The 19,815-nt window shown below is 42.4% G+C and overlaps 1 protein-coding gene across 6 annotated transcripts in view; it reads right to left on the bottom strand.

Annotated features, from left to right (window-relative positions):
* Positions 1-839: 839 nt before the first annotated feature.
* LOC136632988 (prostaglandin reductase 2-like) overlaps positions 840-19,815 on the bottom strand; it is a 34,681-nt gene continuing 15,705 nt past the window's right edge. For 4 of the 6 annotated variants that reach the window (XM_066608339.1, XM_066608340.1, XM_066608341.1 and 1 more), the window contains 7 exons: positions 16,018-16,209; positions 13,495-13,665; positions 10,378-10,587; positions 8,884-9,005; positions 8,603-8,690; positions 7,588-7,627; positions 840-1,488 (listed from right to left, as the gene is read on the bottom strand). In XM_066608339.1, coding sequence (XP_066464436.1) covers positions 1,424-1,488; positions 7,588-7,627; positions 8,603-8,690; positions 8,884-9,005; positions 10,378-10,587; positions 13,495-13,665; positions 16,018-16,209 — 888 coding nt within the window. In that variant the 3' untranslated portion in view covers positions 840-1,423. Of the gene's footprint in view, positions 1,489-7,587; positions 7,628-8,602; positions 8,691-8,883; positions 9,006-10,377; positions 10,588-13,494; positions 13,666-16,017; positions 16,210-19,815 lie in introns of those variants that run through there. The other 2 variants (XM_066608343.1, XR_010793212.1) reach the window with 2 other exon arrangements.

The following is a 19,815-nucleotide window of genomic DNA, read 5'->3' as shown; positions in this document are numbered from 1 at the left end:
TAATTGACCATCACAAATGACCACAGCTAGAGCAAGCTGTTATAATGTATGAGGGTTGTTAAACTGGCACCGCCTGCTGCTGGGAACACCTAGAAATTGCTGCTAATTGTCACGTATTTACTACCTGGTTTCCACGCCAAACATTTTGAAACTTCTGCACAAACTTCTGTAAAGTAAATCAGTCTATGTTGGCTGATTGTCAGCAGGAGTCAATTGTGTTTTGTGCTAAAATCAACGCTTCTGTTGAATGTCCTGTGGGAAAGCAAGCTTTTACAGTCCGGCAAGCTGCTAACAATGAACCAGGCAGTGTTAAAGGGCATTATAAATATACTGCTGTATACATGCTTCTGCCAAACCCAGTATACAAGAACTAATTACATGCAACTGAATCAACATCCTGTTTATTAGAACCACGGGATAGCTGGATATTGTGGCTGTAATGTGGACTATAAGATGCACTCTTTATTATGGCCCTCTTAAAGTCCCCTATGTTTGTATTTACTATGGAGCTATACACACAACTGGTTTTACCCTTAAATGCATTAGACTTGCAGGTATACCTCACGTTTAAGGGGAAATCCACCCGTAGTTTTGACATTCGATTGTGACTGTATAGAAAATTACATTGAGCATGTGACCATGAAAGATTTTCTATGGGGCTATGATGCTCTGTAGTGCACTGTTGGTGCAGCTCAGAGGGATGACAATATTGTCTATTTCCATTGTTCTTGATCTAGTTGTATGATTGTATCCCTCAATCATTCTCAATAATCTATGCCTGTTATTAATCTGTACACACATTGTGCTTAATGTATTTTAAAGAAAGCTGAACACATGATTAAATGGTTTTATTATCATTATGCATTTTTTACAGATGTTTAATATAAAAGTTATGTTCAAATTGAGATAAATGGCTTGAGGGTTTTTTCTCAATAAAAATATCGACACTTATCACTGTTGCACATTCTAAATGAAGACCGTTACAAGTGGTTATTCTGCTATTAACCCTTTCCAATCCACTGTCTGACGTCCAAAGACATTCTGATTGAAGGCTGTAGAGCTCCAATGTCGGAACACATCTGGCAGGGTATTCTTACTGTATATTACTGGCTGCTCTGTTGTCGGGGGGCCTCTCCAGCATGTTCCATACCACAGTACTGGCTCTAGCCAGCGGATGGTGCTATTGTGTAATGGCAGCAAGAGAAAAACCCCTAGGAAACTCTGAATCCAAAATTGGATTGCAACGGGTTAAGTGTATTGCATTATGAAAGATCTAACAAATATGCAGTATGCTTCTTGTGACATTGACGACTGCAAGCGATTCTAATGGAGAATAAAGTAATCCAACATCTCTTGTAGCTTGGATCCAACATTATTGAAATAAATGTAAAAGTCAATTTCATCGTTATTGATTATGAGACAGTTATCCAGTTATCTGTACAATCTGCTTCCCTATATTTCCACCTTTCAACATGGACAGAAAAGCACCTGCAGGAGGAAAATATAAAGCTATTATACAAGCATTCAAAAGAAGTGATCTACAGTAAAACCTATACTACTGTTGGTAATCCGTCCGAAAGCAATTGGCTTTAGCTGTAACCATTGCTATTCGAGGTGATTATTTCCATAGGAATCTATGTAAATCCAATTAATTCATTCTAGGCATTCCAAAAAACACCAAAGAATAAATGAACATTTAACATGTTACTATGTGTTAGCTGCTGTGTTACATAGAACTGCAGGTCACATCTACTACATAATCTGACCTCTGCATTATCACTGTGCTCTCTGTGGTGTTACATAGGACTGCAGGTGACATCTGCTGAACTACAGTACATCATCTGTCGTCAGTGTTATCACAGTGTTCTCTGTGGTGTTACATAGGACTGCAGGTGACATCTGCTGTACTACAGTATATCTGTCAATGTTATCACTGTGTTCTGTGTTGTTACATAGGACTGCAGATGACATTTGCTGTACTACAGTACATAATCTGTCCTCAGCGGTCACTGTGTTTTCTGTGGTGTTACATAGGACTGTAGGTGACATCATCTTTCCTCAGCATTATCACTGTTCTCTGTGTTACCTTGGAGTGCAATTGTACAGTGCCATAATGTATTACCCGTCGCCGATGATGGAGAAGGGTGGGTTGTATTAGCAGCAGGAGGAGGAGACACGAATCGGGAGATCATGTGGGTTCAGCAGCAAGGTTACATAGGCTGGCAGACGCCGGTGTGATTAGAGACAAAATTCTGTCTTAAAAAAATTGGCCTTTGGCCGCCTGTCCACAGGCTTTGTATTTTAAACAAGTGGATTTCCGCCACGGGAGAACACTAACAATCACTGCGATGTACCTATCATGGTGATGGGTTTATCGCGGCATGCTGCGATTTCTTTATACACAAGCAAGAATATCGCGGCAGATTTCTGCTCGTATACATCAGGCTGCACTTTCCATCGTTATCCTATGAAAAGCGTTACCTACGTGCAGCTCATCACTGTGGATAACACAAAGAATCGCCCATGGACAGGAGGCCTTACTCGAAATTGGCCTTAGTAGAGGTCAATGCTAGTAAAAGTTTTACTGTATCTGTTACATTAGTACATATATATTAGGGCATGAACCACTTCTAGCAACTTTATGCGTAAGGCCTAGTGCCCACGGCTGTGATGGACTCTGCAAGCGAAATTCCGCATCGCAGTCCTTCACGGCGCTTCCTCAGAGACCCCATACTCTCCGAATCCGCTGCCCGATATCCTGCAGCCCTTTCCGGCATGCATGCGCAGTTCAGCATCATGACACGCCCGCAGTGTCATATAACGTGGCCATCGGTGAGCGGGGAAGTGTTTTCACGCGGAAGATGGCGTGACGGACGGCTTCCATTGACTGCAATGGAAGCCGTCCGCCCGCGGCAAATAGAACATGCCGCGGGTGGTTTCACGGGGCTGAATTCCACGGTGGAATTCTGCACCGTGAGCATTGCGCTATTAGGTTCAATAGAACGTAACAGCTACAGGGCAACGCCGCAGATTTACGCCACGTGATACGCAGCGGAAATCCGCCCGTGGGAATTAGGCCTAAACATTTACAAATACAATTATCAAATAGTAACATTTTGCAGAAAGCGCTTCACATGAGAATAACATAAGCAAATACCGGGCCTACCACCTGTCTAGTTACCTGAATTAACATAGGGATCTATAATGATGTTAATTTAGGAGGGTTACATCCAGTGTAGCTGTAATAGGCTTGTGTGAATTTGTCTTATGTATACAGTGAAGCCTGAATCTTTAGTCCCAATTTCCACGGGCGGATCTGATATATGTAGGGATATATGGGCGTCCTCAAATGAAATAAAGCATTTAGCTTTGATTAGTGGACTTTTTGGTCTGGAAAAAAGATTGCAGCATGCTCCATTTCAGTGCGGATTGCCCGTCCGCAATTGAATTATGCCGCGGTATTCGCAGGAAATCAGTTAAAAAAAAAAAAGTACTGTGCGCGCCGCCGGCGCATCCACAGACCCAGTAATAGAAAACCTGCACAGCACGCAGAAAAACCAGAGAGGTAACCGCAGGGTCCTCTGCCGAGGGCAGGGTCGGATTCTGCTGCAGGCTCCCGCATGCGGAATCCAATCCACCTGCGGACATGAGACCTTATAGAGAAAAAAAAAATAGCTGCATTGTTTGAATGTGAACAATAATCGTTCAGTATAAACACAGCCAACAATTGAACAATAATTCATTGACTTATAATTCAATATTCATTTTATGCAAGCATGAAAATCATCGTTGACTCGTTTGCTAATCGGTCGGTTTAAACACTGATCGTTCAGTCGTTCTCATTCACTTATACAGTTTATGATCCTATAAAAAAAATAATAAAATAAAATGGCAGCAATGTATTTTTGTGTTTTAACCTGCCGCCCGAGTACACTGTGACATCGTTTGCTCAGGCGAAGGATTATTGCTACATGTAAAAGGACCTGAAGAACTCTTACATATCTGTGGGGCCGAGCGCCTGCCAAGCTTCAGTTTGCTGCTCAGTCATTACTGTTGCGGCAAAACAATTTGACCTGTCAAATCTTAAGATAACTCATTTCTTCACAATTTCTCACTTCTGTTAAAACAAAGTGTTCTCGCCCCTATGCTGGTTGTCTGCACAGCTCTGTTACAGATACAGCTTATTAACACAAAAACTGTAAAGATGGTGCAGGCTGACAGTTTCTTTTCTCGCCCGCATCATTGGGGGACACAGCTAAAGGACCGTGGGAACAGAAACAAAGCCCTTCATTTAAACAGAGACCACCTTGGCGACCCAGGCCTCTGCCATCCAAGGCCTCTCCCACTAGATCTGCCGCATGAAGGACGGCCCTCACCTGAAATTCTATAGCATATTCCAGAGAGACAACTTCCCGAACCCAGGTGTCTGAGACATGATGGGCAAACCAAATATCCCTAAATAGGGAATCGGCCCTCCACCTGGGACGTTGGGTGGGGTCCGACTTTCATGCTCAGATTTAGTTGGAGGCCTTGGATAGCTGAGGCCTGAGTCACCAAGATGGTTTCCGTACAAATGAAGGATTTTGTTCCTGTTCTCACAGTCTTCATCTGTGTCCACAATGAACAAAATGAAAAACACTTTAGGGTGAGTAAAAAAAAAAATCTTGTTTTTGTGGTATAACGACTTACCCACTGTAGTAATTTTATGTGCAGGATATCTTGAGAGTATAGGCACACAGTGCCCAACACTATGGATTTTAGTAGGATTACCTGAGGAAAATCCACAACTTTTACAGTACAAACCCTGTGGATGAGATTTGTTATTGAGGTGAAGGTGTAGATTTTAAAGGGACAGGTTCATATTCTGCCTGAGCAAGGGGCAGCATAACTGTCCTGGAGTCATGTTGCCCGTGGTTGAGGCAGCATGAACCCAGTGACAGGTTCTCTTTAAATCCACAGCAAGTCAATGTAACGCACTGCAACAAGAGCACCACCAAATGGTGTGGTTTTTGTTAGGGATTTAATCTCCTTTGTGTGCACATTTTTATGAGATGTCCAATTTGCCAAGCTTCACTGAGAATCCTTATCACAAAGTTTTGGGGACTTTTGGGATTTTTTTTCAATGGGGCGGTATGAAAGGATTCATGGCACGTCCTGTATCTGTTGTCTAACAAACGGAAAATAGGAGGTACCAATGCACATCAATGTGCTGCATCTTTCAGACAGCACACGGACTGGAGTTCATGTGCTGTCTGTCACGAGTTGCGTTCAAGTCTCTATGGCGAAACTTGCAGTTAGGCTGCATTCAGACGAATGTATATCGGCTTGGTTTTCACGCCGAGCCGATATACGTTGTCCTCGTGTGCAGGGGGGGGGGGGAGGATGGAAGAGCCAGGAGCAGGAACTGAGCTCCCGCCCCATCTCTGCCTCCTCTCCGCCCCTCTGCACTATTTGCAATGGAGAGGTGGGGCGGGGCTAAGTTCCGAGAATTAGCCACGCCCCCGGCCCGCCTCTCCCCATTGCAAATAGTGCAGAGGGGCGGAGAGGAGGCAGAGAGGGGGCGGAAGCTCAGTTCCTGCTCCTGGCTCTTTCATCCTCTTCCCCCCCCCTGCACACGAGGACAACGTATATCGGTTCGGCATGAAAACCGAGCCGATATATGTTCGTCTGAATGCAGCCTTAGAGTTAGTGTGCACCTAGCCTTTAAGGGATATTCTAGAGAAACAAAAAAAAAGTCTTCCATTGTAATTCATTTATTAGGGAGTCTCTTATGGACCTATCGCACAGGACAGAATACTAAAAAATACTGTGGAATATTCAGCACCAAAATCTGAAATATTGTGTGGATTTTAAAAATGGCAGAATTCTACGCTGCAGTAGAGCCCAAATTGGTGTGGCAGCTGACACTACTTGATTCCTCATCTGTTGTGTACTCCCTGTATGAATGCTGGCAGGGCATGCTGAGAACTGCAGTTTCACAATCACTGGAGAGACACAGGTTGAATACTAGTGTCCTAAGGTGAACCGGAGGGGCAGAAGAGGGCTACATACAGTGGTCTATACTTTGATTGCAGGGCACAGACTGCAGCTTGTCAATGTTGAGTAATTAGTTGAGATGCTGCAGAAAAGGCACTATTAAATTAACTTTGCCATAGTTTCCAACTGAAGCTGTATATTCTTCAAGTGGGAGTTTACTAGGTTACTACATATATTCAAGGTCCCTATAGTGTTATTAGAGCTACTTTAAAGGCCCATTTACACCAGCAGATGATCCCTCAAAGATCGCTAAAAACGACAGTTTGAGTGACAGCTATGAGCGATCATTTTGCATAAAGTATTAATTGGTATTTAAGTAGCTACTCTGCTACCTAAATAACAATTAAGTGTGCAAATGAAGCCTTCACTGATGGAAGCTAATAGCCCAAGGCTATTATCTGCGCTCAGATCCTTTGTTCTCCACGGGGAAACAATGCTATCAGCACTCCCCATGTAGAACTGCTGATAAAAGTGAGTGATGATTTTTAGGTTAGCTTGATTTTAAAGATCCGCTAACAGTGCCCGAAAAGCGGGTGCCCCGCGCCCATTTACACGCACCGATTATCACTAAAACGATCACTGCGATAATTTGTCTGTGTAAATGGGCCTTAAGCACGCTTATTATCTCTTTTGGAAAAGAAATTCAGTCGGACTGGTTGGATTCCTTGATCCTATAATTTAACTGCTCCCCAAGATAAGTAGCACATGTGTCTGACAACTTCAGCCATCAAGTAGAGACTTCCCTATAGTGATGCGTGGCAAGTTTATTAACAGATGCATAGCTCTTGGTGCATGTCTGGCCAAAGGTGCCAAACTGTGAAATCTACAGCTATGACCTCAGGTACATTTCATCTATAAACTTCTGATGTAAATTACAGTAAACTTGATGGGTTGCAGATGACCATGCCCCCTACCAGTAAGCCTCTCCCACATTTTGTAAAAGTGACCAAAAGATGCAAATTTTTGCGTCAACAAGGTTGCGCAAAAAGTTGTGGCTTTTTTTATGTCAGAAATCTGACATACAGGGCTTGTTAAATTTCACTCGTTTGATTTTAAAAACCTGTGTCCTGCTCCATTTCCTTTGTGGTGGCACCGCAGAGTAAGGGTCCATTTAGATCTGCTGATTTCTTGTGTTGGCTCATTCAAATGAGTGATTGTTCAGATGCTCACATTTGCTGAATGATCAGTATTTAAACCAAGTGATTAGTGAACGAGCCAACGATGATTATTATGCCTTCATGAAATGAACGAAAAGTGAACCATTTAGCTTGCTGTTTTTATTGTCGGCTGTGTTTAGTCGGAAGGCTTATCGTTCACTTTTGCTCGTTTGATCGACAATTGTTTCATGTAAAAGGGACTTAACACTTTCTGCCACAGTGCCCCCATATAACAGCTTCATACTGGGGGTCCTATCTGCAGGACACACTCTGAACAAATTATTGGCAGGGGGCCCTTCTAACACAGTCCTGTCCAAGTTGTATAATCTCTTTAATCCTTTTACAGAAGTTTAAAAACTGCAATATTGCATATGGAAGAAAATATTTGGTTTACCTGCCGTGTTCTCAATTCCGTGTGTAATAGTCTCTTTAACCTGCACAGGAGATGTAATAAAACAATTTCATATTAAAATGTAAGAAACAGTGTCAATAGATTAATGAAGCCTGTACTGAGATAAGGAGGAGATGGAATCGGAGATTGTGTTCCTCTTCACATTATCTCCCGAACCGCTTCGTAGCGCACTGTTGCCAAGAACAGATTTAGGCTATGTTCACACCGGAGTTAGGGGATTCAGTTTTCCGGCTCTGTTACTGAGCAGGGGCAATCTGCTGGCTAAACAGATTTGATTTATGATGGAACTGAATGATGATGAATGGACCTCATTGACTATAATGGTGTCCATTCAATTTTCTGTTCATCTATCCCGTATTTTACTGAATAAAAAGTCCAGGATCTTTTTTGTCTGGCATTCCATGCCAGATCTTCGACGAAGGCTGCGAACACAGATGTGAACATAGTCGTTGTGTTAGATAACAGGGGGCAGGGACTGAGGAATATATGACCCTAGGAATCCGAAAGCTATAGAAAATGAAACAAAACTGGACTTAGTATAAAACAGTAATGTGACCAAGCCAACTATTAGTGTTGCACTTCTAGACAAAATCTACATAATTACCGACTCGCCTATGACTTTTAGGCTACCTGTATATATAGCGGTCGTGAGTTGTGTGGCCAAAACAATGTGGAAAAAATGGACAATGTTTTACTACAAATGACGATGGTTCTGCTATACAGGAAACACACTGCAAGTAGGTACCTTATTTAAAGGAAACCCGTCCGTAACTTCTTGGATATCAAACCGGGGGCATGCAGGAACAGGACTTTTGAACAGTATTCCAATCATGCCCTTGGTAACATCTTAAGGCTTCTGTTCTTACATAAAATCAGCTTTACTGAACAACGAGTGAGTAATGGGTTATTTTGAAGGATCCCCACCCATCTGTTTTCCAATATATTAATGATGATATGGGTTTAACCATCACCAATCAATACCTCATCTTGGACGTACCTTCAATTTTCCTGTTCTCACCCACTCACCGAGCTGCTCAATAGCCATTTCAAAGTGATCGACATAGTCAAAGACTACAGATATTTCCCTGTCCAAAATTCAAATAAACATTTTCAAATCTGTACTACAGAATTGCATTCAGAATATTAAATTTTTTTTGTTTACATTTTGACATCAATGTAACTTAATGTACCTATATTAATAGACTGTTTTATTTTTCTAACCCAACATTGTCAGACGGGTAGCCAAATAAAAAATTATATTGTAGAAAAAACACCAACCTTCTAATATTGCGCTCTTTCAGTATGGCCGCTGTTTGGGCTGGTATAGGAGGCGGATAAGCAAAATCCGTGTTGTATTGTGAGATTTGACCACATACAAGGATATTGCTGTTCTTGGCCATCTAATTTCAAAAGCAAAAATATTTTTATTCTCCTTTGTTCTATTAATTGTGGGTCATTTTAAGGGAGTGTTCATACGGGATATAAATGCCGCAGACAATCGGCAGCATTTACAGTACAAGCCATGCAGATGAGATTTTAATGGGGTTTTCCAATGCCAAATAATTTGCCACTTATTGTCAAAGCCATCCCATGTCACCTAGGGACCTGGAAAACTTTTTGATCACTTGCTCAATGAATATATACAATACCTCTAATTTACATGATGCACAGGAGTGGAAGTGAGTGTAGTAGACGTGATGTCAGTGCAACATGCAAATAACCAGCATTGGCGCACCCCATGACCAGCTGTCAAACAGGCGGATCGCAGCAAGTAAAAAAAAATATCAATGCGCATAATAAAATCCTTGAATCTTAGATATTAAAATAAGTGGAGAAGAGTAAAAATGGTCCCCAAAAAACCCTTTAAGAAATCTCATCAACATGGTGCGAAAAAAATCTGTGTTTTATTGACATATAATGTGGACTATCAGAGCAGATTTCACCTCTTTAAATGAGGTCAAGATCCACATATAATGTGTATTTGCACCAAAAGCCATAGTCTATTTTCTGCAGTGAAAAATATGCTGATTGTGCTACAAAAATGAAACTCAGCAGCCGAGCAGAACAGTCATACGATGGAATCGAAAAGCACTGCATGGATAATAATGGGGTCCATTCGGTTTCTGAATGGGCTTCCAGCATTTTATAGGATGAAATAAGCACAGCATATTCTGCTATTTTGTTCTGTTTTGGGTTTTTTTCTACACAATTCAGCAACAGAGATGTCGAATGGAACCACCGACACTGATGTGAATGAGCTCTTATCCAGGAGTAGAAGAAAAACCTGCCATTATTCCATAAAAATGCTACGTCTGTCCATCGGGTGTGTCTGGTATTGCATCTCATCCCCATTTAAATGAATGAAACTGAACGGCCATACCAAGCACATCCTATAGGCAGACCTTTTTTCTAGTCCTGGACGACATCTATAAATGGTAACTACAGTCCCACCTGAATACTCAGATTTTGAATGGAGTTAGGCTTCAGACAAACTCATTTGTGAAAAGAATAATCCGGAAAACTGACATTACTGCTTGCTTCAAGAAATGGTGCCACTGTTGCCCGGAGGCAGTGTCTGGTATTGTAGCTTAGCCCCAATACCATACACTGCACAAGGACAAAAGTGGCACTGGTTTCTAGAAGAAATTGGCCATAACTTTCTAGTCTCAGAACACCTTCAATTAATATAACATTTTACAATTTGGATGAATTGAACAAGAACACCAGGAAAAATAAGTCAGTGTTTCATTACATTGGAATATTAATATTTACCTGACTAATAACAAGATCCCTAATTTCTCCTCCGACATTATCAAAGTACACATCCACTCCACTAGGACAGCATTCTCTTAACTTATCTGCAAGACCCGCTTTCTTGTAATTCAATGCAGCATCAAAGCCAAAATCGGAGGTCAACACTGAACACTTCTCATCTGTCCCACAAATTCCAATGATGCGAGAGCAGCCAAAGAATCGTCCAATCTATAGAACATAAGCTAATTGAATGTGTCATGCCTATTGACTTTGTAAATACATTAAAAGAGAACCTATTACGTTAGAAATGTGACAAGTTCGTTAAAGGAACATGTACGTCCTCCGGGTCCAGGGTTTGCATGGAGCGGAATCAGGAGCCTATCCCGCTCCATACACTGTGGGTGCTGGCTGTCTGTGACAGCTAACATCCGTCTGCAATAGCCACAATCAGCGCTCATGCTAATCGTGGCCGTTGACTTTTTAAATACCCTAATGAAATTTTGGGTGTTCTAAACGGTCCCCTCGCAATGAGATTGCGAGATGCTGTTTAGTTATCATAGGATCCAAGGGCCTTCTGAAGGCCCCCAGCATAGACATTAGAGATGAGCGAGCATACTCGCTAAGGACAATTACTCGATCGAGCATTGTCCTTAGCGAGTACCTGCCCACTTGGAAGAAAAGGTTCGGCTGCCGATGCAGGTGAGAGGTGAGTTGCGGCAGTGAGCAGGGGGGAGTGGGGGGGAGAGGGAGAGAGAGATCTCCCCTCCATTCCTCCCCGCTCTCCCCCACCGCTCCCTGCCCGCCGCCGGCATCCGAACCTTTTCTTCCGAGCGGGCAGGTACTCGCTAAGGACAATGCTCGATCGAGTAATTGCCCTTAGCGAGTATGCTCGCTCATCTCTAATAGCCATGAATAAATGCTAATCAAGGCGTGCCTGTGGCGCATCTTGATAAAACACAGTGTAATGCAATACCATAGTATTGTATTAAATTGTTTGAGTGATCAAATGATCGCAAGTTTAAGTCCCCTTAGGAAACACAGAAAAACTGTAAGGCTGGGTTCACACTGGGCGGATTCCAGGCGGAAATCTCGCGGTTTGGCCGCAGCGAAAAACCGCGAGATTTCCGCCAGGAATCCGCTGCTTCAAAACCTGCTGCACTTAGGGTTTTGAAGCGGCCTGGCCACTCGCTTTTCAGTTACGGATGGCGCTCCCATAGAGGAGAGCACGGCCGCAGCGGGAGAAAAAAAATGAACATGCTGCGCCCTGCGAAACCGCGACACAGCGCCAACTTTGCCACGGCAGATTCGCTGTCCGTGTGAACGAGATTTCTGAGAAATCTCGTCCACATTGCTGGCTAATCCCGTGATTAGCGGCCACAGGGGAATTTGCCACGGCGGAATTCCGGACGGAATTTCCGCGGCACATCCGCCCAGTGTGAACCCAGCCTAAAAATGAGTGGAAAAGAAGTTGAATTAAGTAAAAAAAAAAAAAAAAAACACAAAAAGCCAAACACATATTTGCTGCTACTGTGTCCATAAAAGTTAAATCTATCAAATGTTTGCCGTGCCGGGGTCATGGGGAACTCAGTACCTTTTCCCAAAAATCTCCGTTAAACAGGTGGAGGTCTGTTTTGTGTATAGAAAACATCCACAAATTACTTAATTTAAGGTTTCAAGAAAAGGAGATAATCTATAAGCTGGTAGGTCTTAACTTTTTTTTCTTTTCTTTCTCTCTTTTATTTGTGTTGCTTGTTAACAAAGGATAGAGAAAAGTATATATCGAGACTCTGTCTACTCTATCTATATAATTATTGGATGGCAGATATCTGAAGTCTATCCTATATTTTGTTAATGTATATTTTGATTAAACTCAAAGATTCCAAAGATGCTTTCAAAAAGTATATTATTGTCATTGTTTTTGATTGCTCAACAAAAACATTATTTAAAAAAATCCAACAAAATAATATATTATTTATCCCGAATGGTGAATCTCATGAGAACAAAAATACACAATGCCAGAATTGAGTTTTTTTAGAAAAATGTAATAAAAGCAATCTAAAAGTCGTATGCAAACCAAAATGGTATCAATAGCAACCACAGATCATCCTGCAAAAAACAAGCCCTCACACAGCAACATGGATGGAAAGATAAAAACGGAGGTCAGAAGATGGTGACAGAAAATATATATTTAAAGAAATGTTATTTTATAAAAATAGTTAAGCCATAAAAAAACTAAATAAATTTAGAATCATCGCGATCATACTGACCCCTAGAAAAAAGTTGTAATTTTTGTCAGTGTCTATGCCATAAAAACAATACCGCCCGCTCTAAAGATGGTGAAACAACTTTTCCTACAAAAAAAACAAGCCCTCAGATAGCTACATGGATGGAAAAATAAGCGTTTTGATTTTTTTAAATTTGGGAGGAGAAACTAAAAATCAAGAAAAAAGATCCATGTCCTTAAGTGGTTAAGATCAGCCTGCCCTATATCTAGGTAAGTTTATGACTTGGCGTAACCTAGGTTTTACGCAATACAATATTCTGTGCTTTAGGAGTTCTATCTAATTTGCAATTCCCATCCGCTTTCCTTTGCACTAATTGTTGTGATTATTCTCTCCTTTGAGACAGTTAGAGATACTGTATGTCAGGAAGGAAGGCATGGAGGATACACCAGGCCTTATCATATTGTAAGTGCAATACATAGTTAATATATTTTTAGTCCACCTATCCACGGGCGGGCAGATTCTCGCGAGCAGATTTCCGCCGCGGGAGATCATTTAAAGTCACTGCGATGAACCTGTCATTATGATAGGCTCATCGCGGAAAATCGCGGCATGCTATGATTTTTAGACGCGAGCGGAAAATTGCGATGGATTTCCCGCTCATGTACATCAGGCTGCGCTTTTCAATGTTATCCTGTGGAAAGAGGTTCAAGCGTGATCCATGTGCGATTTATCGCCGCGGACGACGCTATGAACTATTGCCCGTGGACAGCCAGCCTTACTTGTGGTAAAGAAGCAAAAGCGTTTGTAGCATAACAGTATTAGAAACTAGGGTCATAAAGACACACACTCCACATATCAGCTCATGGAAGCCAAGAAATGAGTGCCTGCCTTCCTACTCCATATCACTTACCTGTCCAGCCAATGACCCACAGGCTCCAGCAGCGCCACTAACAACCATTGTCTGATTGGCGCCAGGAATCACATGACCTTTTTCCTTCATACCGAAAAAAGCAGTCAAACCAGTAAATCCGACTGCGCCCAGAAAATATGACAGGTGCCCATCCACAAGACTAGGGTCCAGCTAATGGAAATATACCAATTGTTGAAAAATAAAACAGACTTCTGGAGCCACAACAATTTTTCAGTTTTATTAACAGTTACAACAACATTGTGTTTTCTGTATAAGGCCTCGTGCACACGGGCACGCATGGATATGGGAAATCCCACACAGAATTATTCCCGTGCCTGCTGCCAGTGACCCTGCACACCTGTGAGATGATCTTTTCTTCTGTATGCGGATGTGACTCCGATGGCACACGCACAGTACAGATTTCTCAGCGCCGTCGCTTAGGTGATGACGCGGATCCGCAACAATTCCGCAATGATTATTGCAGAAGTGCACCGTCAGGGATGGCTTCCATTGACTCCAATGGAGCCGGTCCTGTGTATCCGCTCTAAAAATAAAGCATGCTGCGATTTTATTTCAGCACGGAGAGGCCACAAATAAAATCTGCTGGTGTGCGTGGAGAGAAGAACCTACAACACATCAATGGACACATTGAGCAGCGGATCGCCTGCGCCTGTTGACAAGAGCGGAATCCGCTGCTCAATTTTCCCCGTGTGCATGAGGCCTATGTGTTACAGTGGGCTTTGAACGAGTTACAAATGGTAATGTTTTTCCCTAAAAAAAATTGAGAATGGGGGTCCAGAATACAGGCTGCAACAAGTAGTAATATATGGGACAGGCTTATTCTTCTCAGTTATCAGCAGTGATGACAAATATAGCTGGCTTTAGATAGGATGGGTCATGAATGTTTCATCACTTGCAGTCCCACCTATGCGTGAAGAGGATTGAAGGGGTTGTGTCGCAATTTTCCTTTATCATCTATCCATAGAATAGGTGATACAAGTCTGATACGTGGGGTCTCACCACTGAGGCCCCCACTGATCTCGAGAACAAGGTTCCCGTACCCCTTCCCCTCCTCACTGCAGTATCACTGCACTGCCCCATCAGTGAGGAGGAGACTGAATGGCGGTGGTCAAGCATACATAGTGCCTCTCTATGCATCTTCAATGGGACTGATGGAGATAGTCAATCACTTGTACTCCGCCATTTCCATCAGCCTCATTGAAGTGAATGGAGCAGTGTCATGCATACGCAACCAGAGTGACAAGAAAAGGGAGACACGTGACCCCCATTCTTGAAATTAGTGGGAGGGTCTCAGTGATCAGACCTATGGATAGGTGATAAAATCTGATCGTGAGACAGATAAGTGCAGTTAACTATTATTTTGTTGAATTGACCCGCAGGACGCATAATTCTCCTACCGCATTCTGTCATGTGATTTTAAGAATTCCCAATTTGTTCATGTGGTTTTGCTTGTGGTACCACGTCGTATTGGTGAATTGGTACATGCATTCTTTGATTTCGTTAGGGTCAAGAAACTTTTCTATGAATTCTCTCCATTTTTTGAGAAAGTTCTTTGCATGAGATTCTGCACACCTTTCTATTTCTAGCCTTTCCATTTTCAATAGGTATTTTAGCTGTTGTATGATGTCTTTTACTTCTGGTGGTCTGGCTATCAACCAGTTGTTTAGAATACATCTTTTACTTATTAATAGGATGGTATGGGTCATTTTGGTCCTTCTCGCGCTGTCTGGTAATTGGTGGAGTATAAAGGTTTGCGGTGTTTCAGTTCCGCTTTGATTCCTCTTTTCTTGGGAAATCCCAGCCCTCCATCGGTAACTTTATGAAAGGAGAAAGTCAACCAGATCTTCAGATTTGAAGAACTAATAAGCTGTTTTAATCAATCACATACATCCTTTCTCAAAATATGGTCACCTTGGCAACACTATGAAGAATAGCTCAAACGTTTTAACACTCACAATATACAACACATTCATTACGACACCAAAACTAGAAATACGGCCCCTTCATATGGCCCATCCAACATCATCAGCAAGCAGGAGTTGGACTAGTCTTGCCCTTCTCGTGGTGTTGACCAAATGATTGATATGGGCTATCTTTTCACATAACGGATAGGTCTCCTCTCCCCTCCTCTTTATTCTTCCCCCACCAGCTTCGCTTTCACAACTCTTTAACTAGATGCTTAACCTTCCTTACTCCCACCTCAGCCCCCACCCTTTCTTACTCTTCTTTTTCCCTACTTTTTTTTATTATTCTGTATTCAGAGTTATTTCTTGAATACCAAGATTCAATATCTAATTGTTATGTTCTATTTTGTTGATGGAAGAGAAATCATGGCCCAAAGATTACAAGAAGTTTCTTGTGTTTTGAACTTTTAAGAACATTTAATGTATGTAACTATTGAAAATCTAAATGAAAATTCTAATAAAAAGCGATTTAATAAACAAAATATGTTCATGTGAAAACGGCCTTACTATGAAGTATAATCATTTGCGCCTTAGTTACCTTTGTCAGAGAGCTGCCATCCAATACACATTTTGTCTGCCAGGGCCAGTTCAATTTTGTAACAAAATCCCCAACTTTAAAATCGCTGTGTCTGCTGTGCTGCACCACTCCAATACCACCACTGTCCAACACTTCGGAGAGTTTCCATGGATGGACATAATCTGTACGCGTGCCTTCATTCATGCGGAAACGCTGAACAAATAAAATATGTAAGTTATTTAACCTGCACAGCCAAGTGCCTATTTAAAGGAGATGTCCCGAGGCAGCAAGTGGGTCTATACACTTCTGTATGGCCATATTAATGCACTTTGTAATGTACATTGTGCATTAATTATGAGCCATACAGAAGTTATAAAAAGTTTTATACTTACCTGCTCCGTTGCTGGCGTCCTCGTCTCCATGGTGCCGACTAATTTTCGCCCTCCGATGGCCAAATTAGCCGCGCTTGCGCAGTCCGGGTCTTCTCCTCTTCTCTATGGGGCTCCGTGTAGCTCCGTGTAGCTCCGCCCCGTCACGTGCCGATTCCAGCCAATCAGGAGGCTGGAATCGGCAATGGACCGCACAGAAGCCCTGCGGTCCATGAAGACAGAGGATCCCGGCGGCCATCTTCAGCAGGTGAGTATGAAGACGCCGGACCGCCGGGATTCAGGTAAGCGCTGTGCGGGTGGGTTTTTTAACCCCTGCATCGGGGTTGTCTCGCGCCGAACGGGGGGGGGGTTTAAAAAAAAAAAAAACCGTTTCGGCGCGGGACATCTCCTTTAAGTTTCAAAAGTACAAAATCTGATACATGTGTCATTCGTGCAATCAATTACCCCCACTAAGGGGGCAGAGTATTGAGCAAGAGGAATACCAGCATTTTGTTTTTGAACATATTGGAAATTTTTGTCATGAACTTTCTTATACATTGTGAAAGCTTTGCCTTATTTCAATATAATCCTGAATTATAACTTGTAACTACAAAACTAAATAAACCCTAACGTGGGTCATCTTACTTCTCATTGATCATTCAATCACCGTAGACTTGAACAGTAGATACTCACTAATATCTGGTCAACGGGATAGTTCTAGGTTGAAAGTAGGTTGTGTCTAAAACCTGGGATATCGACTAGATCGATCTGTGGTCCCCACATCACTCTGTATTTCACTAATCTATCAGACTGTAATGCATGTAACCTTTTATACAAAGTGATTTGCGAGATGCTGAGTATGCCTATTTAAATGATGCTACATACTTTACATACCAGCATGCTCTGTGTGGCCCTTTTGTGGTGTTTATTCCATTGAAACAAATATTATATAAGATATGCAGAGTGATTTAAAAATCCGGGCCAACACGTAGATGCGTGGGAACTTCTTGGCACTGAGATGGTGCCCGTTAGCCATCTCGGTGATAGCCCTCTTAGATTCAGCCCAAGAACTTCCAGTGAAAGGGGGGGTCATGGGATACAGTGTAAAATTTCAGCAGAAATTGAAAGATATGGTCATTTTGTCAATACCTGCAACAATTTTCGAGTTGTTGATGATGTCATGTTGAGTATTAATAAGGTTATGCAAAATTATGTGGTATGGAAACCATTAACGTCATGTCTTTTCAGGTACGAAAAGATGACGTTAGTCCAGGACAGAAATGAGATCATTCTGATAGTCGATACCAGCAGTTCACATGAGGTGGCCAAGGCTTTCAATCATTAACACCCAGGAAGGCAGCCTGTGAGTGCATGAACTGCAAAGAAATGGATGCAGAAGTTCAGGGAAACTGGTAGTGTCGCGTACAAACAGAGAACTTGTCGCCCGAGCGGGGTTTGAAAATTGTGCATTTGTAAATGTCCACTGAAAGAATTCCAAGGTTTGTCAGGTCGTCTTCACGCAATTTCTGTTGCAGCTGCAGTCGATGTGTGTCTTGAGAACCCTTGCGAATTAGAAAGATGGAAAAATACCTCTACAGCGCCATGTATTAGATTGGGGTGTTTGACCCTCATCAGTATGCAGTAGGTCTTATAAGTCTCCTTACTTAGCTTTTAGATGTCCGCACACCCCTTCTGGGTGCTCTCCTTGTGGAGAGACTATACCATCCCCATATGCACTCACCCCCTAGGCGTCCCCAAACACTTTTTGGGTGCTCTCCTTAAGCAGACACAACACCGCTTCTGCCCCTAGTTATAGGCCCCTCACAGACTAAGCCAGAGACCTACTGCATACTGATGAGGGGCAAACAAGCGTTTAGCTGAAAATTCTTGCTTGATCACTGGGCCATAAAAGGCACTTCTAGATGGTAGGGGAGATGGCGGAGAAGGGGATGCTGCAGCAGTAGCTCACACACAATATCTGTGTAAGGGTTTAAACAGATAACCATGTTTTCATCAGTTTTGGCGGGCATGAAAATCATACCTGAAAAATGTGATGAGGCGAAGCCATTGATTGCAATGGCTTCGCTTTCATGACCATGTTTCTCGTGCAATATTCCTACATGCGAGAAAAAAAATGGATTTACTCTATCTTTCTCGCATGTAGTTTGAGAAAAGATAGGTCCAGGTCTCTTTCAGATTTTTTTTTTCCGCTCGCAATAGCCCAGTTTAAATAGTAAGAAAAAAATATTTTGACTGGTACATGTGCAAATAGGCTCTGCAGCGACATGCGTATTTGCACATGCACTCATCTGAAGGACTAAGTTCTGTGATCGATACAGCAGAATAGACAATGTTTCTACCAACTTGCATTAAAAAGGAGTTTTTGGACTGAAGCTTACAAACATCCAGCAGTCAATGAGGATGCACAGCCGGTACTGAGTAATCACTTAAACAAGAGTTTTTCAGACGCAGTTGCCCACGGGACCCGAAAGAAAGAAATCACTTAGTACCATGTTTTCCCAAAAATAAGACCAACCCAGATAATAAGCCATCCCCCCAAAATAAGCCATAGCTACACTACATGGAAAAAACAAGGGAAAAAAACAATACTCACCTAGCAGGCGCCGTTCGGGTCCCTCACACTGGGCTGCGGTGCTCCAGCAGTCTTCCGTGTAGTCCTCAGCGTTGAAAGAGCATTCTCTTCCTGGTAACGGAGCTTGAATGCCCCGCCTCCAGCAAGAGATTGCTGTGATTGGATCATGAGCACAGTGGTACGGCCAATCAGAGCCATTTAGTGAATGACATCAGTGCTGAGGACTACACGGGAAGCCTACCGGAGCACCATAACCCAGCGTGCAGGACCCGAATGCCGCCTGCTAGGTGAGTATTAAGACACCAGCCGAAAATAAGCCCCTGTGTGTCATTTGGGACAAAAATTAATGTAAGGCAGTGTCTTATTTTCGGTGAAACACAGTAGTCGCTAGTTGCTTCGTCTCAGCTCACTGAAACAAAGCAACTAGTAAGCGAGTTCTTGCTTAGAGTAAACAGGCAGTCATTCATCTTTCCAAGATCAGCCTATCTACAGTAAACAGAGTTGGGCAGCCAGAAGAGATCTCCAGTGTGTTCTGTCTCCATTCAGGGCTCCTTCACACTGGCGATCACGATTTTGCTGCAAGAAAATCGTTGCAAAATCATGTATTTGTTCCTGTGATTTTTGAGCATCAGAGATGGTTTTCCTGAGAATCATCTCGCATCCCCATCACTCGCAATTTTCTTGCACGAAAATCAACAGGACTTTCTTGTGATGCAATAAAAAGGAGGCTCTATAAGGAAACATCGGAGATTTAAAAAAGAAAGGCAAAACTGACAAAAATAGGATATGCTGCAACTTTTTTTTTTTTTACTCCACATCGCAGGAGTGAAAACATTGCAAACGGTAATGAAACCATTA

The sequence above is a fragment of the Eleutherodactylus coqui genome, chromosome 6 (genome assembly GCF_035609145.1).
Source record: "Eleutherodactylus coqui strain aEleCoq1 chromosome 6, aEleCoq1.hap1, whole genome shotgun sequence".
In the NCBI taxonomy this organism is placed as follows: domain Eukaryota; kingdom Metazoa; phylum Chordata; class Amphibia; order Anura; family Eleutherodactylidae; genus Eleutherodactylus; species Eleutherodactylus coqui.
This window is presented reverse-complemented; position numbering and strand designations above follow the sequence as displayed.